The 27,829-nt window shown below is 40.0% G+C and overlaps 2 protein-coding genes across 3 annotated transcripts in view; both read left to right on the top strand.

The window, feature by feature from the left end:
• LOC308101185 (Fc receptor-like protein 5) overlaps positions 1 to 27,829 on the top strand; it is a 223,304-nt gene that overhangs the window by 38,323 nt on the left and 157,152 nt on the right. The gene's annotated exons all lie outside the window — the stretch shown is intronic.
• On the top strand, positions 1,134 to 27,829 carry LOC308101777 (uncharacterized protein). 2 transcript variants are annotated; one of them, XM_080451249.1, is made up of 16 exons: positions 1,134 to 1,269; positions 2,561 to 2,905; positions 5,959 to 6,129; positions 7,036 to 7,056; positions 7,173 to 7,190; positions 11,364 to 11,405; positions 12,285 to 12,338; positions 12,684 to 12,725; positions 13,536 to 13,598; positions 13,941 to 13,982; positions 15,382 to 15,414; positions 16,814 to 16,855; positions 19,963 to 19,976; positions 20,184 to 20,301; positions 20,510 to 21,008; positions 21,237 to 27,829. In XM_080451249.1, exons 1-16 carry the CDS (start codon positions 1,161 to 1,163, stop codon positions 21,382 to 21,384), a joined length of 1,761 nt encoding a protein of 586 aa, XP_080307375.1. In that variant the 5' UTR covers positions 1,134 to 1,160; the 3' UTR covers positions 21,385 to 27,829. The 2 variants fall into 2 exon arrangements, with proteins under 2 accessions (XP_080307375.1, XP_080307376.1); XM_080451250.1 differs by lacking the exon at positions 1,134 to 1,269 and adding an exon at positions 1,332 to 1,361.

Below are 27,829 nucleotides of genomic sequence, written 5' to 3'. Positions count from 1 at the left end.
AGCACCGTCTCCTGTCCAGTGTCCAATTTGTATACACTATTGTCTGAAAACGGACCTTTTCTGACCCCTGACCTCACTGGACGGCCCGCCACTTTTCCAAATACAGCTCTCCCGCTTAGCGGAGAGTGTGGCGGTGTAGAGGGGCTCTCCCCGAACGCGTGCGTACCTCCGAAGTTCCGGCGCCAAGCACCGTCTCCTGTCCAGTGTCCAATTTGTATACACTATTGTCTGAAAACGGACCTTTTCTGACCCCTGACCTCACTGGACGGCCCGCCACTTTTCCAAATACAGCTCTCCCGCTTAGCGGAGAGTGTGGCGGTGTAGAGGGGCTCTCCCCGAACGCGTGCGTACCTCCGAAGTTCCGGCGCCAAGCACCGTCTCCTGTCCAGTGTCCAATTTGTATACACTATTGTCTGAAAACTGACCTTTTCTGACCCCTGACCTCACTGGACGGCCCGCCACTTTTCCAAATACAGCTCTCCCGCTTAGCGGAGAGTGTGGCGGTGTAGAGGGGCTCTCCCCGAACGCGTGCGTACCTCCGAAGTTCCGGCGCCAAGCACCGTCTCCTGTCCAGTGTCCAATTTGTATACACTATTGTCTGAAAACGGACCTTTTCTGACCCCTGACCTCACTGGACGGCCCGCCACTTTTCCAAATACAGCTCTCCCGCTTAGCGGAGAGTGTGGCAGTGTAGAGGGGCTCTCCCCGAACGCGTGCGTACCTCCGAAGTTCCGGCGCCAAGCACCGTCTCCTGTCCAGTGTCCAATTTGTAGACACTATTGTCTGAAAACGGCCCTTTTCTGACCATTTATCCATTTAGATAAATTATTAATGTTTAAAAAACCGTTTTTGTTACACAGAAACATAATATGTGTTGTGTAGAAACATAATATGTCGTTTAAATGCTTAATTTATAGTTTTAATGTGCAAATTAACCGTTTTTCAATGGCTCCTTTTTGCTCTAGAGTGTACTCTTATTCTGAAGAGATCGTCCACCGGAAGTCTTATATTTGCTCCGTTATATTTGCTGACGGAACACTGCTGTTATATTTGCTGACGGAACACTGCTCTGAACACTGCTATTCTTTTTTTCTAAACGGGATCACGCGAGGTTACAAATCAAACCGAAAGTAACTAACTAATAATTTGAGGAAGGAATTATGTCGGCTACAGTTTTCCAAGTTAGTGTCTTTACTGTAAAGTCCTCTCTGTGGATTTATTTCCATATATTCCTGGTATGGACCAGCTGCTACATCACATCTGTGACAGGTAACATTAACGTTACATTGATAACTTGTAAACCGTTATTTACTGCGGAGTTACCGACGGGTAAGGGTGGGGCTGCAAAAGTTGAATGCTGGGTGAGTAGCTACTATAGCTAATAACTTTATGATAAGAATTCATCCAGTCATTTTCTTATATATTATATATTATATATATAAAAAACGTAACTATACTCGTCCAGGAAACTGTACAGTTAGATGTAGGCTATGTATGTTAATTCCGCTTTGCATTAGTTAAGTGAATGACAGACGGAGTTAACATAAAATATGTAGGTACTTATCATGCTAGATAGAGTGTTTGTTCAGGGTCTCCAGCACTTTAGTAAACAGAAAATGCATTACCAGGTCAATCAGGAGAGATAACTCATACAGAATACAGGATAAACAAGAGAAATTGGAAGACATGGGGGGAAAATACTGACAATTTTAGAACTGGAATAGGGCAGGCCTACTATAAAATTGATGCTGATGAATAGGTACTCTCCTAGCCATGGTTCACATGACGCTTCCCCCTGGTCTAAAGTTGTGTTCGATTTTTTCACATTGCCATCTCTCACATAAACATAAACGTTCAGATTTCAAATATAAAGTGCTTACCACCGAGCCACGGATGTTACAAGGCGATGCGGACCGCGATGAGTACCCGTATCTCCCGTATTGTTCAATAAAAAGCATTTTAATCCCATTGCCGGCCATTTTCTCCAAATTGTCTCCGATACTTTCAACCATGCGACACTAATGGTTGGGAGGTGTATTGCACTCTGATACATTACAAAACAAAAAACAAACAAAAAAGAAAATGGCCGGCGATGGGATTAAAATGCTTTTTATTGAACAATACGGGAGATACGGGTACTCATCGCGGTCCGCATCGCCTTGTAACATCCGTGGCTCGGTGGTAAGCACTTAATATTTGAAATCTGAACGTTTATGTTTATGTGAGAGATGGCAATGTGAAAAAATCGAACACAACTTTAGACCAGGGGGACTCGGCACCATGACTGTCATACCATGACAGTCATGTTTCAGGGCTGGTACTCTCCCAATTAGCTGAAATTGGCATCATGCCTGAAAATGTATTTTCAAGAGTTGGATTGATGGGGAGACACCTTGTTGTTGAACAAACACTCTATAGCAGTGATTACTATATCAGAATATAGAGATTTAACTTTTTTAATGAAAGAGTTATTTTCAAAAAAAAAAAAAATCACTTACACTACCTTTAAAGATTAATATCACTATAGGCTACACTAAAAATATTTTTGTTTTATCTTAAGGAGACGGAGAGCAGGTGATAGGGTCCTCCCAGGCCGTGCTGGCCAAAGTGGGGGATGACGTGGTCCTTCCTTGTCACATTGAGCCCTCTGTCAGCGCAGCCAGGTTGACAGTGGAGTGGTCGAGACCAGACTTGAAGTTGGATTTCGTGTATCTCCTCCAAGATGGACGTGAGCAGCCTGATGTTCCGAACCATTTTTACAAACGGAGGACGTCTCTGTTTCCTGAGGAGCTGCCTCATGGCAATATCTCACTGAAGCTGTCCAGGGTGCAGCTCTCAGACAAGGGGACGTTCAAGTGTAATGTTCCGACCCTGAGTAGCAGCAGTTTGATTCAGCTCACTGTTGGTAAGTTGTAGGAAGAAGTAAATGATGAAACCGTTTTTGAGAAGCCAATACACCTTTTTAAATGCTAAATCCCTTACACATCGTTGTCATCTCTATATGACAGGGCAGGTCTGACTTCACTATCCCATCGTAGAAGGCATCATTGGCACATTTTCCTCTATAAAGCCATCATTGGGCTACTCCCTCTAAACTGCCTTTTTAATTTAAAGATAAAACAAAAAACTTTACAATCTCCGCTTGCTGAATCTTCCACTTTTTACCATCCCTAATCCATCAAAGAAATTTGGGAGGATGGCTTTTAATGTTCCATCGCTCTTTAATGCCTTCAGGAACCTCTGTAAACATATCATACTGTAAGGCAGTCTTACACTATCTTACTAAGACTGTATTCAGTCTATACATTCTGTAAATACTCCAGTCAAAAGAACTAAAAAGACTAATAGTATGGTGCATTAAAGTAGAAATATTTCCTTTTGTCAGACTAGTATCTATTATTATTAGGGGCTGTTCATTATTTATCAAAGGGGAGGTATGGTGCTAAACAGAATTTTTTATTAAAAAAATAATTAGTTTTTCATACGTGTTAATACTCACCTATGTTCGATATCAAGTTTACCCTGGCCTGTATGGGGACTTGACTTGGTATCTCCCACTTCTGTTTATGAAACTTTATGTCCCACCAAACCGTTCATTCATTTGGACGCAGTGAACCACGGTTAACGTCAGTCCCGGGCTCATATTCTTCACAGTCTGTACAGGAAAGACACCTGCCTTTCATTGTGATTTAAAGCGCACCTTGATGGGAACCAGCGGCTGCTTTCATGTTCTTTCACCCCTGGTTAAAGGCAATGGTTCAATCCAGAGTGATTTGATAGGTCGTAACCCATATAATTACAGTATGTCAAAGCCACAGTGGGTCGGACCAAAATTACAACAAGATAGCGGGAGAGAGAGAGAAAAGTTTCGGGAACCAGCAGCAACAAGAGAAAGGCAACGCACATTGCAGAGGCATATGAACTGATTTTGCTGCCCATAAACGATATAGCAGGAATTTTGTTGAACAGTAAATAGCGGGTGGCCCCGTTTTGTAACCCTGAGAGGACACAAAATGGACCCTCATGGCTGTCACTGGTCCATTTGGTTAAACTCCCAGAGTTAAATTAATACCGGTAAATTAACACGGTAAATTAACACTGGAGGGGTCCTCCATTGGCCCGATGATTTTATATCTGTTGTTACAAAACTAGCTCAGGTGTTCATTTACACCCGAGTCCCAAGTCGAGGTGACATCTCGCCCGGGTGGTCCTGCTCAATCTCCCTGGGCAGTAGTTCATGAAAAGTAGAACATAGTTGCTCAATCTTTCTTTTGTTTGGGATGTTTTTGTAACCCAAAGAGGGCACATAATGGAACCAAATGGACCCCCGACGTCAAATAGGGCGCTAATTCACCCATAATAAACGTTGGAAAAGAAGTTGTTGTGAATATAAAAGAAATGGAGGTCGGGGGGTGGGAAGAGGGGTCAAGGAAAAAACAAAAATGAAATCACATCCGCACCATACCCCCCCTTAAATAAATAAACAAATGGTCCCTTGCTGGTGAGTTTCTCAATGGTGAATACACAGCAACACAGTCTGACAACAGGAAGTATGTCTACTTTAATACAGCGCAATGTTACTCTTATTAGCCTCTATAATATTGTTTGAAGTTTTTGGTTGTTATTTCATGCAGGTTTGTGATAAGCAATGTGTCATTACTGTAGCAATATTTACATGCAACCATTTTGTTGCAGAATCAGATTCAACCTTATTTTTACATCACAGGTTTACAAGTGTAAAGAAGTGGGTGAAATTATTTTTTGTGCAAGCTCCATTGTTTGCTTGTTTTGTTTTGGGGTTTTTTTTTTCAAAAAGAGAAAAAGAATGGGGGGGGGGGGTGCAGGAAGAGCGAGGAGGAAAACAATCAAACAGTAGATAATGTCAAGGAGAGGCAAAAATCTAAGCATATTTTGCCTGCTATATTTGTACATCTGTTTTGTATTTAACAGGTTCAGTTAGCCATATAGCATCTGTCACTGTCATCCCTTGTGGTTACTATAGTTGTACTGCAGTTATGTACCTTATCACATTTGTTCTGCACCATTTTGTCATGCCCAAAATGGAAATAATGTTTGGTCAATATACATGTAACTGTACCCACGATTTGCCAACCAGTAAACCATTTGCCAAAACGATGTGCTTTGAACCTTGGCTAAGTAGCCATCTTGTCAACATGTAAATAACATACAACTTACTAGGGCCAGGCGATGACTTCAAATTCATAATTACAATTATTTCAAACTTTGGCTTGGATTAAGATTAATGAATGATTATTTTATTTACGCTTTTTTTTACACTGCACTCTGACAAGGTATGTACTGTAAATAGTATAAGTGCAGCAGTTAATCACACTGTATTGATTTAATCGATTTTAATAAATAAACGGCAAAACTAGCAGATCTACAAGCTCACAACACATCACAATGGGACGTGTTGTTAGTTTGCTATTTTTGCACGACATCGTTGTACTAATTCCAATATAGGGCTAAAGTGGTTAATCAGACAAATTGATTTAGTCTATCATTAAAATAAAAATAAATGTCAATTCGTTGATATACAAGAAAAAAACAAACGCTGCTCCTCGATTATTTGATTAACTGACATGAGCAAGATTAAGTCAGTGAGAGGTTCTAAATGTCGGTTTCTATACATTATTGGTTAATTGCCCAGCCCTACAACTTACAATGTCAACAACTATATCAGGTTGTCATTTCATCACATTTCACTACTCTGGACTCAGAAGAAAGGAGAAGGATGTCTTTCTCAGGGCTCCTTCATAGGCAAAGGAAAGGTACATTTATCCAGAGTGACTTACTGTACTGTACCATGCAGGACACATGACTGTTAATGGAGATCAGTCAGGACAGACCCTAGAACCATTTTAACACCACTGTTGATTTGCGTGATTTCATTTTACTATGTTGACAACAGCTTTGTCATGTTTCACTGTCTTTCAGAGGATGTCACTAAAACTGACAAGTATGACTGTAAGACAGAGGGTGGACTCGCTGGAGGAGCGGGTGCAGGGATTGCGATTATAGTGACTGTCGTATTGGTGGCAGCAATACTGGGATGTTTGTATTGGAAAGGCTGTTTGGATTTCTCTTGGAAAAAGCAGAATAAACCAGGTAAGTCTTGAACAGATTTCTGGACTAATACATTTTTCAAATGTATATTTGTGATATCCATCCATGTGGCTATAATGACAACAATGTGAAGATCAAAAATAAGTGTTGCGAACGTTCAGGGCATACTTGCCAGCACTGGCCTATATATGGAGATCCCCATAAATGGAGACGATCGACCTACGGAGTCGTCATAGAGACCCAAGACGTGTCATAGATACGGAGTCTGACATCAGTGAACCCTTCCCAGAAACTCCATATATGGAGATAACCGTCACGTCCAGGACTGACGTCCTGGTCCCATATTTGGGCATAACTGACATAGGCAGCTCCATATGAGGAGATGTCTGACACTATCTGACATCACCGCAGGGATGTCAGGGGCTACCCACAGCAGGATAAAACACGCTGGATGTCATGGTTGAAACCACTCTCCTCATCGGCACCAGACTCAGTCTTAACTCTTCCAGAGTAGCCAGCATCGATCCAAGCAGGACTAGCTCACCTGACAACCCAGTGTCCTCAGCGACGCTCGGAGATCATCTTAACTCTCTCTAGAGTACCAGGACGACTAGCTGGCCGTACAACCCAGCTAGGCCTCACAGTGGCTCTTGAGTCCGGTTCTAAACAACCAGCCGATTATCAGTTTAACAATAAGATTAGTGTCTCCACACTGATGAATCGTGTGTGTGTGTGTGTGTGTGTGTGTGTGTGTGTGTGTGTGTGTGTGTGTGTGTGTGTGTGTGTGTGTGTGTGTGTGTGTGTGTGTGTGTGTGTGTGTGTGTGTGTGTGTGTGTGTGTGTGTGTGTGTGTGTCTGTTGACTGTGTGTGTAACTGTTGACTGTGTGTGTAATTGCATGAGTTATACACAAGCATGGTATTATAATTCAATATTCCATATTGTTTCAGGTCAAGAAGAGGAAAACCTGGGTGAGAGACTTGGTCAATATATTGATTCAATTGATCCAAAATGTGTTTATGCAGAAAAGGGTAGATTAAGAGAGTTAACATTATGTGTAATATACCTGTAACTTTTCCCCCTACAGCCCTGAATGTGAGTGAAGGTAAGTAGAACATCCATGATGTACTAGATGCTGTAGCAGAGTTCCACAGTATATGTATGTATGTATGTATGTACGTGTGTACACACACACACACACACACGCAGTATCATCCATCCATCCATCCATCCATCATCAAACGCTTATCCGGGTCGGGTCACAGGGGCTTCACCTGGGGCAAGTCTCGTTCCCTACTTGGAGTGCAAACTCCATTGGTTTGCATCGGTGTGTGTATGTGTATATATACATACATGTACATACATTCTCCGTCGCGGCGAAGGATTTCCGTCGTGAGGATTCCTTTGGGGCTATTTATGAGATCAGTGCAGATATGCAAAAAAAAAAAAAGGGGGGGGGGCGGGGGGTATGTGTAGCGATGGCGTGAATGACATGACCGAAGTTGTCAAAACACAGCATATGCTTGCTAGTCAAAATGATCTCCAAACTACAGAGCATCCATCCCTAGTGATCTATCATAAAGTTCAGCTGTAGAATGTGCTGCGCCACAAGCCGCTGAATGTAACCTGACACCCAAGTGTTGGCCTCAGTTATACTTAGTTGTGTGTCGGTGTCGTGCGCAGTAAATAGCAGATCTACAAGCTCACAACACGTCATGAATAGGACGCGTTGTGAGCTTGTAGATCTGCTATTTACGGCATGCAACACCAGTGTGCAATTATGTTGTGCTCCGACTTAAAGTAGCACAGATTTACCTCTGAAGTTATGGAAGGTGGAAGGTTTCCAAAAGATGAAATCCCAGGAATAATGGAAGTTTTAAGAAACACTGGAGTTTTAAAACGAAAGTGGATTACGCTACGTAATAGGTAGGATCTAATTATGTTGACATGGTAGGACCAGCAGTAATTGACAACGTATGCGCAGGTTTTTTTGCATTAAAATAAACAGCGGAACACTTGCTATGTTTGCCAATTGTTTTTTTTATTTTATTTATTTGTCAGTCACAAAAGTCATAGTAGATGTATTTTATCGAGTCGTGACTTTTATTTACGTATCTACGAGAGTCTTAGCGATCACCCCCCCAGTTCAACCTGGATTGTCACCAGTAAAGCCTGTATTTCTCCAAACATGTACAAATGCAAAATATAAGGTGCTTACCCGCTTGTCTCAAATGTTAACTAGGTGTCCGGAGTATTTGTGCAATATACTGTATTAGTCCATATCTTTCAATTAAGAAGTGTTTGAATCCCGTCTGTGACCGATTCTGTCGGAAGTTCCCAATGGGCGGTAGTGACGGGGCACATCTGGTGAAAACCAGAATTACACTCAATGTAAAAAGGAATTAAACAAGGGGGGGAAATGGCGTTCGGCCACAGACGGGATTAAAACACTACTTTATTGAAAAATATGGACTAATGCATTGCACAAATACTCCGGACACCTAGTTAACTCTTTCAGTGCCACAATACGTCAAATACGTCATGAGGCCTAACGCCCCGTGTGCCACAATACGTCAAATACGTCATGAAAAAAAAAAAAGGAAAAACATGTTCAGAACCCAAGATATGATGATTTGCTGCTCCATTCACTTCTTGTTTAACTTTTTACTGAAAAAGGCTGTATCTCGGCTCCTAAGCACTTTTTTTTTTACAATTAATTTTGGTTGTGGCACTCAGAACCAAAATTCCATAAATAAGCATGGCATTGAAAGAGTTAACATTTGGGGCAAGCGGGTAAGCACCTTATATTTTGCATTTGTACATGTTTGGAGAAATACGGGCTTTACTGGTGACATTCCAGGGCAAACTGGGAGGGTGGTTGCTAAGACTCGTAGATAAAATACGATCTACGAGTCTTGATCTGCCAATGCAAATAATTCGGTGCGGTGTTTCATTTGGGACGGTATCATGATAGGTTTTCAAAGCAGTAGGCGGAGGTTTATCGAGAGAAAATGCATTAAATTAATCCCACGCGTGAGTGATCGAGGCGTTGGTGATAAAAGAAAGGTTCGGACGTGACTGCCATTAAGAGCACAGTCAAAAATAAATGGAAATGGCCTTGGCTAAATGAAAAAGTTGAAAAGGGGAAGCCGTTCAGGTCATGTTGCAAAAAGCTCAGAGAACCGGGACTCGGAGCATGTTTTTGTTGTGTGTGTGTGTGTGTGTGTGTGTGTGTGTGTGTGTGTGTGCAACAAAAAGTGCTTTTGTGAGGATGCACGCGTCACGTGAATCAATGACAGATGATCGTGTGTGTACTGTAATCATAACTCTAAAACTGGGGTCTTCAACGTTTTTTCAGGCCAAGGACCCCTTAGCTGAGAGAGAGAGATGAAGCAGGGACCCCCACATGTGTTGCAAATTAAACTATTTAATAGATTTCACAGATAGATTCATAGACTTGTTTGACAGCATTAGCATCAGTTTTGTGTCAATTCATTTTTGTTTGTTTGTTTGTTTTTGTTTATACATATTATTTCTATTAAAAGGTAGGGTAAGTGATTTTGTTTAATTAAAATAAGTGTTAAATAGCTCTATATTCTGATAGTACTCATTGCTATAGTGTTTGTTCAGTAACAGGAGTCGCCATGTCTCTCCAGCTCTTTATTTAACAGAAAATGCATTTTCAGGTCGGGATACCAATTTTATCCAATCAGAATAAAGAACTCAGACAGGATACAGATTAAACAAGTGCAATTGGAAGTGATGACACTAAGAAATGAGCAGGCAAATTGGAACTGGAACACTATAAAAATGAAGCTGATAAATGGGTACTTTCTATAGTTTGGCTGAGATTTTGTCACCTACCTGAAAATGTATTTTCTGTTTATTAAAGAGCTGGAGAGACATGGAGACCTCTGTTACTGAACAAACCACTCTATAGCAATGATTACTATCAGAATATAGAGCTTTAACCTTTTAACAAAAAGCTTTTTGTTTTAACCCAATAATATCACTTACCCTACCTTTAATTCACGTTAATATGTATTTTCAGACATTTGCACACAATGCTTAGTAAACTTGACCTTTGGCTCTGTACTTGGTCAGCTCTTTTTCCACTCTACACCAAATATCTGCCAAAAGTAGCAGATCTACAAGCTCATTGTGAGCTTGTAGATCTACTATTTTTTCCAATAGCTGATGTGAAAAAATAAGTTGCTATCACACAAAGATATGGCGCCCCCCTGGTCTGAAAATCCTTTTCAGGCCCCCCCCCCCGGTCTGAAAATTATTTCAGATTATTTATTCTGTAGCCGATCTGTCACTTCAGCATTCAATAAATACATAAACAAATAAACAGTCAAAACGCACAGTATACATACCACCAGCTCTCTCAAACAGTCAAAAACTGTTTGTCTCTGCCACTGGCAACACCTGCGCCTGATTAGGGACAGGGTTAAATACCTAGGCAACCTTGGCCTTGACCAAGTCCTGCAGTGACGTCATCAAATAAGAAACAACAATCATATATATAGCTCATATAGGACACCAGCCCCTAATATGCTACTGGCAGAAAACAGCGCAATTCTTAAAACATAACAAAGAGCCATAAAAACGAAACAAAATGTAAGCTATTTTCAGCTATTAAATAACTCCGGCAATATATTATATTCAAAATGGCAAGACCAAAAAGTTTTAATTCATGTGATTACAGCCTTTGTACAACCTATCTTCATAAATAATTGGTCCACTCATTATGAGATGGCACCAGTTCTGTTTATTCTGTTTATTCAGTCAGCTGTGGACAGTTCAGAAACCTGCCTACAAATGACATCATCAATAGGCAGGTTTGGTAATTTCCAATCTGGGAATCTGAATCTATTTCGAGAGATTAGGTAATTTCAAACAAGATTTCAAACTTTGTATTTATTTGTATTAATGCAATTGTAGTGGAAAGAGTTATAGAATGCAAAATGTGTGTATTATTTGTATAATACACACACATTATTTGTATAATACAAAACATGGCAGAGTACGATTAGCAAAATGTGACAAAATTTTAAAACATATTCGCTATCAATTCAATGCTTTGTGTGGTGAGTAGGCCTAACTGATAGGGGAAAAAAGTCATTTTGGGGTTGAAATACTCCTTTAATATAATGATTCTGCATTTTATTCTGTGTATTCATTCTTTTTCATTTTCTCTTAATGTGTGGCCTCACTCTGTTTATGTTTAAGATTATTTAACTGACTATTAAAGTTTTAATTCATGTGATTACAGACTTGCAGAAGGAGGTGTCGAACCAGAACAAAGTGATGTCAGGTGAATTCATCTCACATAAACTTAAATAAACATAAAACAAAAAGTTCATAAATGTGTAGGATTCCACTCTAACAGACTTTGGTTACTGTAACCAGTGTACTGCCATGTACCGTCACCCTTTTTACCCCCATTTACCGCCATGTACCCCCAATGTACCCCCATTTACCCCCATGTACCCTCATGTACCCCATGTACCCTCCAGTACGCCATGTACCCCCTGTACCCTCCAGTACGCCTTGTACCCCATGTACCCCCTGTACCCTCCAGTACGCCTTGTACCCCATGTACAATGGGGACCTGGGGTAGGAAACTCAAAACAAAAGTCAACAACAATAAGCAAACACATGTTTCATGGACACAATCCACACACTCAGCTCTGCTGCTCATTCCACAAACGGGGCCATTACAAATGAGGCTCCATTTAAAAGAGAAAAACTATTTACAATTTACAATATAGACATTTAGCAGACGCTCTTTAATCCAGAGTGACTTACAGTAAGCATGCCAACAGTATGAAAGTTACTTCCAAGAAGCATTGTGTTACACCATACATATATTATCTCCCAAACTTTTAGTTTTATGTGTAGATGGTTCTGTTGAGAATAACATGATGTGTAGTGGCATTATGCCCTTTGACACTGAGGGGGAAGATGCCCATGACCCCCTGATTTTTGGGATGCAACTTTATTTATTTACGTTTTTATTTATCTAATTTTACAATAGGCTATATTTTATACGTGGTTATGAACATTTTATATCATCGTTCAAACATACCGCCCACTCCCCGATCCAGTATACATCATCTTCTTCTTAATGTGTGGCCGTGCTCTGTTTGTTTGATTTAAATTATCATAAAAGTTTTAATTCATGTGATTACAGACTTACAGAGTACCCTTACAGAAATAAAGGATGGTGTGGCTGCCATGAACTCAGGTGAGTTCATCTCACATAAACTTTAATAGATGATTCTGCTGAGAATAACATCATGTGTATCCAGTGTTTTTGTCTCTGCCAAAACGTGGCAGAGTACGATTAGCGAAATGTGACAAAACTAAAACAAATATTCTCTATCAATTCAATGCTTGGTGGGGTGAGTAGGCCTAACTGATAGGGGGGGGGGAAAAGTCATTTTCGGGCTGAAATACTCCTTTAATACAATGATTCAGATTTTATTCTGTTTATCCAGTCTTTTTCATTTTCTCTTAATGTGTGGCCTCACTCTGTTTATGTTTAAGATTATTTAACTGACTATTAAAGTTTTAATTCATGTGATTACAGCCTTGCAGAAGGAGGTGTCGGACGTGAAGAGAAATAACTCAGGTGAATTCATCTCACATAAACTTTAATAAACATAAAACCAAAAGTTCATAAATGTGTAGGATTCCACTCTAACAGACTTTGGTTACTGTAACCAGTGTACCGCCATGTACCGTCATGTATCCCCATGTATCCCTTTTTACCCCCATTTACCTCCATGTACCCCCATGTACCCCCATGTACCCTCCAGTACGCCTTGTACCCCATGTACAATGGGGACCTGGGTTAGGAAACTCAAAACAAAAGTCAACAACAATAAGCGAACACACATGTTTCATGGACACAACCCACACACTCAGCTGTGCTGCTCATTCCACAAACGGGGCCATTACAAATGAGGCTCCATTTAAAAGAGAAAAACTATTTACAATTTACAATATAGACATTTAGCAGACGCTCTTAATCCAGAGTGATTTACAGTAACCAAGCCAACAGCATGAAAGTTACTTCCAAGAAGCATTGTGTTACACCATACATATTATCTCCCAAACTTTTAGTTTTATGTGTAGATGGTTCTGTTGAGAATAACATGATGTGTATCCAGTCCAGTGGCATCATGCCCTTTGACACTGAAGGGGAAGGTGCCCATGACCCCCTGATTTTTGGGATGCAACTTTATTTATTTACATTTTTATTTATCTAATTTTACAGTAGGCTATATTTTATACTTGGTTATGAACATTTTATATCATCGTTCAAACATACCCCCCCCCTCCCCCCGATCCAGTATATATCATCTTCTTCTTAATGGGTGGCCGTGCTCTGTTTGTTTGATTTAAATGATTATAAAAGTTTTAATCCATGTGATTACAGACGTACAGAGTACCAATACAGCATTACAGAGAGATGAGTCAGCCCTGACGAAAGAGAACTCAGGTGAATTCATCTCACATAAACTTTAATAGATGATTCTGCTGAGAATAACATCATGTGTATACAGTCTTTTTGTCTCTGCCAAAACGTGGCAGAGTACGATTAGCAAAATGTGACAACATTAAAAAACATATTCTCTATCAATTCAATGCTTTGTGGGGTGAGTAGGCCTAACTGATAGGGGGTAAAAGTCATTTTGGGGTTGAAATACTCCTTTAATATAATGATTCTGCATTTTATTCTGTGTATTCATTCTTTTTCATTTTCTCTTAATGTGTGGCCTCACTCTGTTTATGTTTAAGATTATCTAACTGACCATTAAAGTTTTAATTCATGTGATTACAGACTTGCAGAAGGAGGTGTCGGCCCTGAAGGAAGTGATCTCAGGTGAATTCATCTCACACAAACTTAAATAAATATAAAACAAAAAGTTAATAAATGTGTAGGATTCCACTCTAACAGACTTTGGTTACTGTAACCAGTGTAACGCCATGTACCGTCACCCCTTTTACCCCCATTTACCCCCATGTACCCCCATGTACCCTCATGTACCCTCATGTACCCTCCAGTACGCCTTGTACCCCCATGTACCCTCCAGTACGCCTTGTACCCCCATGTACCCTCCAGTACGCCTTGTACCCCATGTACAATGGGGACCTGGGTTAGGAAACTCAAAACAAAAGTCAACAACAGAATAAGCGAACACACATGTTTCATGGACACAACCCACACACTCAGCTGTGCTGCTCATTCCACAAACGGGGCCATTACAAATGAGGCTCCATTTAAAAGAGAAAAACTATTTACAATTTACAATATAGACATTTAGCAGACGCAAGCTCTTTCACTGCCAGACCTATTTCTGGCTGCGTTTGTCCACTGCCAGCAATTATCGTTTTTTGTATCCTTTCAACTGGCCACAGAAAATATATATCCCTTGTGATCGCTTGTCCGACTGTTTGTAATCACACACGGTACGTGTGAGCGTCGCCCAGAGAAAGATATTCCATACGGAACATTCCCTTCTCCTGCAGCAGCATATTGAAAATAGGATGTCTCACGAAATACAGGGGAAAAAAGTCAACTCATGATAGAGCTATTTTAATGAAAAAGTTAAACAGGAAGTGGACGGAGGCGGAAATCTTCGGATGACGTTATTTCCAGATCCGGTTGAGTGGAAAGTGAAACTGATCACTCGGGTGACAGAGAACAGCGCAATCTTTTATAAAACGATTAAAAAACAGTAAGTCGTCCTTGGCAGTGAGGGCGTTTTGCGCGATGTCTCATCATAAGTCGTCCTTGGCGGTAAGAGAGTTAATCCAGAGTGATTTACAGTAAGCAAGCCAACAGTATGAAAGTTACTTCCAAGAAGCATTGTGTTACACCATACATATTATCTCCCAAACCTTTCGTTTTATTATTATTACTGCCCTGAAGAACTCAGGTGAGTTCATCTCACATAAACTTTAATAGATGATTCTGCTGAGAATAACATCATGTGTATCCAGTCTTTTTGTCTCTGCCAAAACGTGGCAGAGCACGATTAGCAAAATGTGACAAAATTAAAAAACAAATTCTCTATCAATTCAATGCTTTGTGGGGTGAGTAGGCCTAACTGATAGGGGGAAAAAGTCATTTTGGGGTTGAAATACTCCTTTAATATAATGATTCTGCATTTTATTCTGTGTATTCAGTCTTTTTCATTTTCTCTTAATGTGTGGCCTCACTCTGTTTATATTTAAGATTATTTAACTGACTATTAAAGTTTTAATTCATGTGATTACAGACTTGCAGGAGGTGGTGTCGGACCTGAGCGAAGGTGAATTCATCTCACATAAACTTAAATAAACATAAAACAAAAAGTTCATAAATGTGTAGGATTCCACTCTGACAGACTTTGGTTACTGTAACCAGTGTGCCGCCATGTACCGTCACCCCTTGTACCCCCATTTACCGCCATGTACCCCCAATGTACCCCCATTTACCCTCATGTACCCCCATGTACCCTCCAGTACGCCTTGTACCCCCATGTACCCCCTGCCTGTACCCTCCAGTACGCCTTGTACCCCATGTACAATGGGGACCTGGGTTAGGAAACTCAAAACAAAAGTCAACAACAATAAGCAAACACACATGTTTCATGGACACAACCCACACACTCAGCTGTGCTGCTCATTCCACAAACGGGGCCATTACAAATGAGGCTCCATTTAAAAGAGAAAAACTATTTACAAGACATTTAGCAGACGCAAGCTCTTTCACTGCCAGACTTATTTCTGGCTGCGTTTGCCCACTGCCAGCAATTTTCGTTTTTTGTATCCTTTCAACAGGCCACAGAAAATGTATATCCCTCGTGATCGCTTGTCCGACTGTTTGTAATCACACACGGTACGTGTGTGCGTCGCCCCCAGAGAAAGATATTCCATACGGAACATTCCCTTCTCCTGCAGCAGCATATTGAAAATAGGATTTCTCACGAAATACAGGGGAAAAAAGTCCACTCATGATAGAGCCATTTTAATGAAAAAGTTAAACAGGAAGTGGATGGAGGCGGAAATCTTCGGATGACGTTATTTCCAGATCCGGGTGAGTGGAAAGTGAAACTGATCACTCGGGTGACAGAGAACAGCGCAATCTTTTATAAAACGATTAAAAAACAGTAAGTCGTCATAAGTCGTCCTTGGCAGTGAGGGTGTTTTGCGCAATGTCTCATCATAAATCTTCCTTGGCAGTAAGACAGTTAATCCAGAGTGATTTACAGTAAGCAAGCCAACAGTATGTAAGTTACTTCCAAGAAGCATTGTGTTACACCATACATATTATCTCCCAAACCTTTCGTTTTATTATTATTACTGCCCTGAAGAAAGAGAACTCAGGTGACTTCATCTCACATAAACTTTAATAGATGATTCTGCTGAGAATAACATCATGTGTATCCAGTCTTTTTGTCTCTGCCAAAACGTGGCAGAGTACGATTAGCAAAATGTGACAAAATTAAAAAACATATTCTCTATCAATTCAATGCTTTGTGGGGTGAGTAGGCCTAACTGATAGGGGGAAAAAGTCATTTTAGGGTTGAAATACTCCTTTAATAAAATGATTCTACATTTTATGCTGTGTATTCAGTCTTTTTCATTTTCTCTTAATGTGTGGCCTCACTCTGTTTATATTTAAGATTATTTAACTGACTATTAAAGTTTTAATTCATGTGATTACAGACTGGCAGGAGGAGATGTCGGACCTGGACGAAGAGAACTCAGGTGAATTCATCTCACATAAACTTAAATAAACATAAAACAAAAAGTTCATAAATGTGTAGGATTCCACTCTAACAGACTTTGGTTACTGTAACCAGTGTACCGCCATGTACCGTCACCCCTTTTACCCCCATTTACCCCCATGTACGCCTTGTACCCCATGTACCCTCCAATACGCCTTGTACCCCATGTACAATGGGGACCTGGGTTAGGAAACTCAAAAAACAATAAGCAAACACACACGTTTCATGGACACAACCCAACCACACTCAGCTGTGCTGCTCATTCCACTAACGGGGCCATTACAAATGAGGCTCCATTTAAAAGAGAAAAACTATTTACAATTTACAATATAGACATTTAGCAGACGCTCTTAATCCAGAGTTATTTACAGTTAGCAAGCCAACAGTATGAAAGTTACTTCCAAGAAGCATTGTGTTACACCATAAATATTATCTCCCAAACTTTTTGTTTTATGTGTAGATGGTTCTGTTCTGAATAACATGATGTGTGTCCAGTCCAGTGGCATCATGCCCTTTGACACTGAGGGGAAGGTGCCCATGATTCATGTGATTACAGCCTTTGTACAACCTATCTTCATAAATAATTGGTCCACTCATTATGAGATGGCACCAGTTCTGTTTATTCAGTCGGCTGTGGACAGTTCAGAAACCTGCCTACAAATGACATCATCAATAGGCAGGTTTGGTCATTTCCAATCTGGGAATCTGATTCTGTTTCGAGAGATTAGGTAATTTCAAAGATTTCAAACTTTTTGCAAACTAGTAATGCAATTGTAGTGGAAAGAGTTATAGAATGCTAAATGTGTGTATTATTTTGTATTTCATGAACCTTACTTTCAATCTTAGCCTGAATGCCTTGACACATTCCCAAGATAGCTCCAAACCAATGTGCTAACTCTGACTTGACTGCAACTGTCATCTTCTCCTATGTGAATGTCTTTTTGGGGTCTTAGCGACTTGTGTCTGGCTAGGTAACAGGTAATTTTGTACATTAAGTGCGTTAAACATAGTTGTTGTAGTTATTATAGTGTCCTGCACCACAAGGTGCCCAGCCTGTAGTAGTGTCTGTCAGTAGGCTATAGCATGCTTATACTTATGACCATTTAGGGAAGACTTCTTTGTGTATAAAAGGTGTTTGAGATCACACTTAAAGAGGCTTTTGCCCAGGAGGGCTGTTGCCCTGTTGGAGCTGTTAGGTGCTGCTGTGATGATGATCTTTCAAAAAACTTCACCCTGAATGGAAACATAATTTTCTTCCATATATTCCATAATATTCATGGCTTTTATTTCAGCATTCTAACTGTAATGCAATATTATTTCAGTATTTCCTGGAAGAGAAAGGCTGTAGATTCTATTAGCTTAGAATCCCCATCGATGATGTCATTGGGCAGGTTTCTGAGCTGTCACTCACTCACTCAAATTTGAACTGCATATGTTGCATGTTTCCTCCAACGCTATTTCTCCAAGCTTAAACTTATCTGGGAGACAAAATATTAAGCTGTTAATGTCAAATGAATCCTCTGCTATTATTTTGATAATAAAATACACAAAATTCCGGACGGCAAAACATTTCACTTATTGGTTTTCAACAACAGATGAACATTGATATGAACCAGAATTAACAGAAGTTGAACACAATATAATCCTCCACTTGGCTAGAACCAAAATTGTTTTTTTTTTACTTGATGTAAAGTCCATCAAACGGACATCTAACGTTTACTTTCTTTTGACTTGTGAATCTCGAATGTGCTAAGCTTTACTCAGAAAGGCACTTATTGTATGAACGTCAGTACGCACTGCTTTGAATATGGCATAAGGAACCAACATAAACGGTAAAGTTCCAAAGAAACTTCACTCCAACAACGGTAACAGAAAGTAGGTCCCAGTCCACCGTTAAAACCAGTATATGTTCAGTCATCCACTCTTTCCCTTATACATTTGTAGTCATTCAATTAAAATAATCGTCAGCCTACATGCTTTGACACACAGTAGCGGAGCTGCAGCTCCTTCATACTGAGAATGGAGATTAGAGCGTAATGGGCTGTTTACAAGGTCGATATACAGAGGTGTGTCGGTATGACCATGGCCGTGATTGCACATTTTCTATTCTGGGATTCTGGGACGCTAATCGACCTATTATGAGAAGCATGGAGAAAATAATAACTAGAAAAGTGTGCTCCTCAGAGCACAGGTCTCCGCCAGGTCGGGTTGCCTTCCCAGGGCCCGCAAACAGTCATAGCCACTTGGAATGGGATCTGACAAATCAGACGTATAAATCTTGATCACATGACCCCAGAGATAATGTCTAATGTGTGAGTTTTGGACAAAACCTTTGAAGAAAACGGAAATGGAATCTGGCACAAATGGCCGGGCCTATATAGAGAGGGGGGCTCCAAGGATCCAGGGAGAAAAAAGTACAACCTACGGTTGAAAATTATGGTGTGGAGGTTCTTCTTTGGCCTACTGTGAGTGTGCATGCAAAGTTTCACAGCAATCGGGCGCTGCGTTAATGATTTGTGCCATTTTGTGCAAAATAGCCAATTGGAATGGAATATGAGAAATCTGACAGATACGTCTTGATCACATGACTACAGAGATAATGTGTACCGACTTTATGAAGCTTGGAAGAACTTCCAAGTAGCAATGTGCGTGCAAAGTTTAACGGCAATCGGCCGCTGTGTTTATGATTTGTGGCATTTTGTGCAAAACAGGTCACTCCCGCAAACGTTGGAAGGCAATCATAGCCGATGGAATTGGCCAAAATGGAATATGAAACATCAGACAGAAAGGTCTTGATCACATGACCATAATGGTGCTAAATAATCCATTAGAGCTTGACATTACATTGCTTAACAACAATTATATTAACATGATTAACTGCCAGTCTTACAAGCCTTGACACTGTATTTATATGACTCAGATGACCATTGCACAAGCAGGTTTTTTTGTAAGCACAAAAAAAGCATTCCCAGAGCTGAGGCGTTCCCGAAGCGCCACCACACCGCTGATAGACCGAAGATGTATTATAGAAATGTGTTCTAAGACATTCTAACTTTTGAAATTTTGTTTTTCAACTTTTTCTCACAGATGGACCAGTACATGTAAGTAAAACTTGTGAAACATTCAGAAAAATATTTTGAAAACTAACTGTAAACTCCTCCTTCACATACAGAGAGTAGTTATAACGCGCTTGTTCTGATTAGTCATGGAGCAGACATTCTAGTGTATCATTGTATATTTGTTCCCAACTCAAAATCTGTCTCTGATATTTTTCAATAATAATAATAATAATGAATTGCATTTTATAGCGCTTTCCCGAATATTACAAGTTGGCCAGCAATCCTACAGGTCTCTGTGTGCTCATGTGCAATGAGAATTTTGAATCCTCATTGGTGGAATCTTTGCCTGGAACAAGAGCTGATGCTGGTAAGAATGTTTTCTATATACTATGGCACTTACCATTATACTTTTTACTGATGGTTGTATCTTGTATTTTGGTTATCTATAAATTGAAGATCACGACAAGCAACTTGACATCTAAAATGTAAACATAAAAACTAAATAATATCCTGTAAATGGTAGTGTTTCTTTGGTGTTTGAATCTTAATGAGGTGTTTGTTTGCCTCCCATGCAGCTTCCTTGACACGTACATTCAGCAAGCTGGGCTTCAGGGTGTTGAAGTGTATAGACAATACCAAGAGCCAAATGGAGGAGATACTGACACACTTATCTTTAGAGAACCTCTCTGGGCTACAAGAGTTCAATGTACAGGAATGGAAGAACAGGAAGTTCTTGCCCCTTAATGCTGATGATCCTCCACGGCATGGAGATGCCTTTGTTTGCTGCATTATGAGTTACGAAGCATTAGATAGTGTTCATGGGACTGATGGGGAGCCCCTCCACATTGATGACATAACTACGCCTTTCAAAGTAGAGAACTGCCCAATCCTTAAGGACAAGCCCAAAGTGTTCTTCTGCGAGGGATTGGGGGGAGAAGGAGACCTGATTCCCATGGAAAGAGATTTCTTTTTTGCCATGGCAAGCACTGAGCATTATGCACTTTATAGAAGTGATACAAGGGGATTCTTTTTCACGCAATCTGTGTGCAAACAGCTGAACAAAGGCTGTCCCAGGTAACTCAAAAAAAGAATATGACTATATACAGTATACTGATATGTGATTATTTTATTAAGGTATGCCAAGTCAAACTTGGTCCACAATATCTTTTAGACCTGGCCACCTAATTGCCACCATTGTTACATGTATGCCTAATACATTGTTTAATTGACCACAGTTCAATCAAGTTTTTGGTTTAGTAGTGATGATAACTTGTTGTGTTCTAAATGTTGTGTCTGTTACAGGTGTGACATCATGACCATCTTATCTGAGGTCATAAAAGATGTGGCGAAGAGGTGCAAGAGGGAGGAAGCAGGGAATCCAAAGCAGATTCCTGTGGTCAGAATTGACACCCTGGCAAGAAACCTGGTGTTCTCACCGATTTCCAATTGATTCCGAAATACCCAAAACAGTGAGTGCTTTCATACACAAACAAAGATGAAACGTGTTACGTAAATCTGCCCTCATTCAAGAAGAGAAGAGAAGACAAGCACTGACAAATGAGATCCTCTGCCTGCCAGTCTTGAGCCTAGACTGGGATCAATTTGTTTTACAGTTTTCTGATCCGGTCTAGAGATACGGACATCACATGTCTGTGCTCCCTAAAATAATTCCCCTCGGAAAGCAGGGGTATCATATGAACAATTTTGAACACCTCGGTAGAAGCTGATGCCCTAAGGCCTTAAAAATAAAGCTCCAGAGTCCAGACATCCCAAAACGAACTAGTAAGGCTACTTCTTGGCCTTAAACATACAACTCATCTAACCCCTGCTGATTTTGCGAGGGTCGGATGGCTCAGGGTTGAGGACAGAGTACAGCAACTTGCAATGGGCCTGGTCTACAACATACACCACAATATTGGGATACCCATGTACCAAGTAACAAAGTATTTCAAAAACGTAAATGAAGTCCACAATCACAACACCAGAGGCAGCTCCACTGATCATGTCCAACCCAGATTTGGCACAAACAAGGGGTTGAACTCGTTCTCCTGCTATGCAACAAAAATGTGGAATGCCTATGAAGTGGTGAGACAACGTGACTCGGTTCCACACTGTTCCCAACATATGAATGATTGCTTCTCCTTCTTTGTCATCTTTCTTTTTTTTCTCTCCTTTCTCTAGTGTTAATTAAATCATATAAAGTGGATACCTAACGTTCGTGTGGCAGTTATATAGTTTTGATATCTCATTCTGTTTAGTTTTTTTCTATTTTACTTGTTTCCAAATCCCATTCAGGTTGGGCTAGGGTTCTCTAACCCATTTATTTTTTGGCAAACAGTGCCTCCCCTAGGCCTTTCTATTTTCATTGCAGTCTCCCCATGAGACTGACTTATTTTCTTTTCTCATTACATGTCCTAGGGAGGTCGCAACTGTTCCCAACATATGAATGATTGCTTCTCCTTCTTTGTTATCTTTCTTTTTTTTTCTCTAATGCTAATTAATTCATATAAAGTGTATATCCAACGTTCATGTGGCAGTTATATAGTTTTGATATCTCATCCTGTTTTTTTCCTATTTTATTTTATTTGTTTCCAAATCCCATTCAGGTTGGGCTAGTGTTCTCTAACCTATTTATTTTTTGGCAAACAGCGCCTCCCCCAGGCCTTTCTATTTCACTGCAGTCTCCTCATGAGACTGACTTTTTCTTTTTTCTTTCCCCATTACATGTCCCAGGGAGGTCGCAATAAGAAGTATATTTTCACACATGTCAGTGGGTACTAACCCATATTTCCGATTTTTCCTATTTTGCTATGGGGAATGTGGTTCTATGACCGACAAGTTCAAGAATATGGTGAGATTCAGCGGGCACAGGGGTTGTGGCCCAGCTGAGGTGGAGGGGGGTTCATGTTCTATGTTTCTTTTCTTTTTCCTTTCTTTAATATGAGCCATGAAAAAATGAGCCATGATGTTTTACTTCCCCCCTCCCCAGCATCTCCCTTCCTGGGCAATGCTGGAAAGGGATGACTGTTATCCATACAAACCCGAGACCATTCTCCTGGCACCATCTAGACTAGAGTGCACAGTCGTAGATATAACGGGAATGTTATAATAAGAGCCTCAGATGACATTTGGAGACAGATAGCCAAACGAACAGATCTGATATGGACTCGGCCTTTAAGCTATGGGAGAGGGAGGGTATCTCCACCCTATTAGATTTGTATAACAAGGGTGTGTTCTACTCTTTTCAGCAGATAGTTGACAAATTTGGGTAACCCTAACCCACTACTCACTTTTTTCGCTATTTACAGATTAGGGACTATGTCTCCAAAAATGTACCCCTATATATGTCACTGACCCAGTCTAATATCAGGGATGTCATTAAGCGCTCTCCCTTCGCCCCAAACCTTATTTCGGAGCTTTATACAAACCTAAGAGAGGGTAAGGTGGATACCTCAGGTATACGGGTAAGGTGGGAAAGGGAACTGGGAATGTAGCTAGAGGAAGAACAATGGAATAGTTCACTCGTACAGATTCATAGATGCTCTATCAACGCAAGACATTGTCTTACGCAGTTCAAAATTGTTCACAGGTTGCACTACTCAAATGCCAAACTGCATAGAATATTCCCTTCTGTGTCACCACTGTGTGAGTCCGGGGAGGCTACTCTGGCACATAGTTATATGCTATGTCCTATCATTTTAACATATTGGATTAAGGTCTTTAATACTATCTCCACAATACTTTCACGGCAAATTACCCCAGACCCCCAAACCATAATTTTTAACAACTCTTCGACTCTGAGTGGCCTCCCCCTTGCCAACAGATGTTTTTTGAACTTCTGTCTTATGTCTGCCAAAAAATGTATTTTATTGCGGTGGAAAGGGAAGGAAGGTCCTAATATCAAAATGTGGCTTGCCGACCTTGTAAATATACTTGAGGTAGAGAGGATTCGGTACCTGCGATTGGATCAGACAGATAGGTTTGACCTTATATGGCAACCTCTTGTCCATCACCTGAGGGAAAACGCCAATGCCAACAACTAACATCTAACGTTGATAGTCGCTCCCCCTCGCCCCCGCCCCCACCTCAGGATCCCAGGGTTTTGTTTCTGTTTTAGTTTCCAAGTTTTTCTTGATTTCCAATTATTAACTGTATTGTATTTGATTTTACTTTTGTTTTTGGTCTTGTCCCATGTTAGGTGCTTTACCTGCTCATACTTTCATCTTTACGGTGGGAGTGTTTATTATTGTTTGAGTATAAATAACATTGCTACTATGTTACATCTCTGGTAAAATCTCAGCAAAAATGTGCAAATGTGCTAAAATGTGTACCCCCATACTCCCACACACAGCCCTTTTCACCATGTGTCGTGTCATGTATGTAAAAAAAGAAAAAACCCTAAGGTGTATTGTATAAAATGCTATATTCTGCACGCATACAATGTAAAGTACATCACCTTAATAAAAATTAAAAAATTTGGAATGCCCTACCAAAAGTAGTGAAGGAGTGTAAAACCCTACTCACTTTCAAAACTGCCCTAAAAAAATACCTTCAGGAGGCTGCAATTCCAAACTGGCCTCTGCAAAAGTCATAACCTAATACCACAACCCCCCCCTCAAACTTTTTACTGTACATATCTTTAGTTTTTCTTACCTTTAAACTGTTTATATGATGTTCTGCATAGTAGTGTTTATCTGTCTGTTTTTTAATGTCTCCATGAATTGAACAATCTGGTACCACCCACCCATAAAACAAACATGGGCAAATTCTCCTTCTACAGCACAGCCACCAAGGTATGAATAGTCTAACCCCATCCATCAAAAAATGCAGTTCGCTGGGCCCATTCAAAACAGCCCTAAAAACTCTTTCTGGAGACCAAAAGAGGAGCAAGTACCAGTTTCTCTGTAGACAGACGACCCCCCCCCCCCCTCCCCTTTTTTGTATATATTTTTTATTTTTCATGCTTTTTTTTGTACATAGTGATATTTTTTCTCTGAATTTTTATGTTGATTTTTGAACTGTTTGGTTGCTACTATATATGTCTATGAAATTAATTCAAGGACCCCAACGGAAACAAGTCCGCAAGGACCTTTTTGGTTGGACCTTTTAGACAAAAGTATTATAAACTGTGTTGTTTTACATTCTTTTGCCTAATAAAAGAGGTGGGGACTTGGACTCGAGACTCGAGACTCGACTTGGACTCGAGTCCCGATTTTGATGACTTTAGACTTGCTTGACCAAATCAAAAATAGACTTGGACTTGCTTGGGACTTGAATGCCAAAGACTTGAGACTTGACTTGACTTGAACACTAAAGACTTGAGACTTGACTTGAGCCCTCTTGACTTGAAAATTCAAGTCTTTTCAAGTCACTTTCAAGTCACTTAAGCAAGCCAAAAATGTTTAAAAAGTGTGCATCAACTATAATGTTATTAGTCAGAAATCCCGGCCGTCAGTGACACCTAGTGTAGTGTTGCCAAAGCTGCTTATTTACCCTAACTTTTGGACAAATTTTGGCTTGTTTTTGGCTTGTTTTTGGAAGTCGGTTCGCTTGTTTCTCTCCCGATACTTGGCAACACTGGCCCACATGTTGCACGTTACCAAACAAACAACACACCGGCTTCACTCCTGCAGTCGCTGCTGGAACTGAAGCCAGGTGGAATAAAATGTCAACTCCAGCAGTTATAGCTTTCGGTTTTAAAGATTACAAGGTGGAAGACAAGACGAGAAAAGCAGTATGCAAGGCAAGACCTATACTTCACATTAACATTACTGCGTGCTAAGAGCAAACTATAACCAGTGGTGGAAAGTAACTAAGTACATTTACTCAAGTACTTTACTTAAGTACAATTTTGACTTATTTTTGACTTTACTGAAGTATTTGCAATTTTCAGTACTTTTACTTCTACATTACAGTCATTTAGCAGACGCTTTTATCCAAAGCGACTTACAGTAAGTGCATTCAACATAGGTAGGGAACGAAACTACTAATCACCAGAAGTCTTAAGTGCATTTTCTGCAAAAACAAGCAACCAAGAGTATACCTAGCGCTAAGGTAAAAGTGCAATATATCAGCTACTACTTCTACTCAACTACATATCAGAGGCAGATATTAGCCTACTTTTACTCCACTACAATTATTTGAAAACTTTAGGTACCAGTTACTTTGTAGATTTTGGTTATTAATACAAAACATACATTGACCACTTCAGCGCTACAGTATATACATTTCCTCTTCTACCCCGGATTTGAACGCGGTTTCCAGTGCAAGTGCTGACATTTCACCATTGTGATAATAGAGCCTGCCTGCTTGATCAGAGGATACACTGAATTTGTGTCAGATCCTGTGTCTAGGTGAGACATGGCCTTTGACATTATCTAAATGTCTCAATAGAAGAGTAGGGAGACAAAATACAACCACCCTGATTGTATAAGTTATATTGTAGTAACATACTCTACCATACAGATTGTACAAAATTACATTATATTCATTAAAAAGGGCCCTTTTAAACCCTGTCCTCAAGGAGGAAATTAAAAGTACAGTATCTGCGTTCTGTTGGCCTGGAAGAACCCTTGTTTTAAAACAAATGCAAATTGTGAAAAATGCTCATGATTTATGTAAATCTTTACATATCTTGAATTAACATTTTGACTTGTTTGGGACTCGAAACAAAAGGTTAGGACTTGTGTGGGACTCGAAACAAAAGGTTAGGACTTGTGTGGGACTCGAAACAAAAGGTTAGGACTTGTGTGGGACTCGAAACAAAAGGTTAGGACTTGTTTGGGACTCGAAACAAAAGGTTAGGACTTGTGTGGGACTCGAACCAAAATGCTAAGGACTTGTGTGGGACTCGAAACAAAAAGCTGAGGACTTGGACTTGACTTGGGACTTGGCTGTGTTGACTTGGACTTGACTCGGGACTTGAGAGCAAAGACTTGAGACTCGACTTGGACTTGCAACATAGGGACTTTGTCATCAATCAATCAATGAGTACGTGAGGATCTCATTTGAAACAAGCCATTGCGGCTTTCATGAGCGATCCATTTTAGTTGACCTTTTATTGTAAACTGTACTTCCATGTGCTTTTTCTCTGCAACCCTCTAAATAAAGTATTCAATCAATCAATCAAAGCCCGCCTCCACCCCTCCTTTTTCTGTAATTATACCTTTTACTTTAGTTTACTTTTAGTACTGGTTTCCTATAAATTATGTTAACAATCATATAACTACTATGTCTTATTTTCTTGCCTTGTTCAATGGTTAATGTCCTGCTAGCTAAACTGCCTGTCAATAAAGTTCTATGATTCTTTGATACTGTCACTATGACTATGCTCATCATGAGTGTCACTTCCCTGGTGGGTGAATGTTAACAGTAAAATGTTAGGTATTCTAAAAGCTTTGTTCTAGCACCTTCCATTTTGGCAAAAAGTTTTAATTATCCTAAATATTGTAGTGTCCTGTTAGGGGTGGGAGTACAGTAGATAGGGGAGTTATTTTGTTTTGCTTTATTATTTGGACAGTATTCAAGACTGTGCTATGGAGATTAATGTGTAGTGTCTTTCATATCAGTCACCTATTAATTTATGTTTACATGTGTGTATTCATGTTACATAATGACTGAATGTGTAGATGTATTTTAACTGCTTTTTAACTTGGTCTGTAAGTGTCTGTCTGTATGTGTTTTGCAAGCTGTTTTGTCACAATAAAATAGTTTCTTATAAGGTTGTTATACAACTTACATGGCTGATTGAATGAACAAACCATTACCACTACAATAGACCTGACTACAATAGGAATGTGCAATTTTACTTGTCTCATATGTTAGTATTGTAAATTGTATTCTGGATGAAAATTGTACACAAAGTCAAACAGAAAATAAAATACACATATCTTGAA

The sequence above is a fragment of the Gymnoscopelus braueri genome (assembly GCF_963280865.1).
Source record: "Gymnoscopelus braueri genome assembly, chromosome: 15".
In the NCBI taxonomy this organism is placed as follows: Eukaryota; Metazoa; Chordata; class Actinopteri; order Myctophiformes; family Myctophidae; genus Gymnoscopelus; species Gymnoscopelus braueri.
The sequence above is the reverse complement of the archived record's forward strand: the minus strand, read 5'-3'. Positions and strand labels throughout refer to the sequence as shown.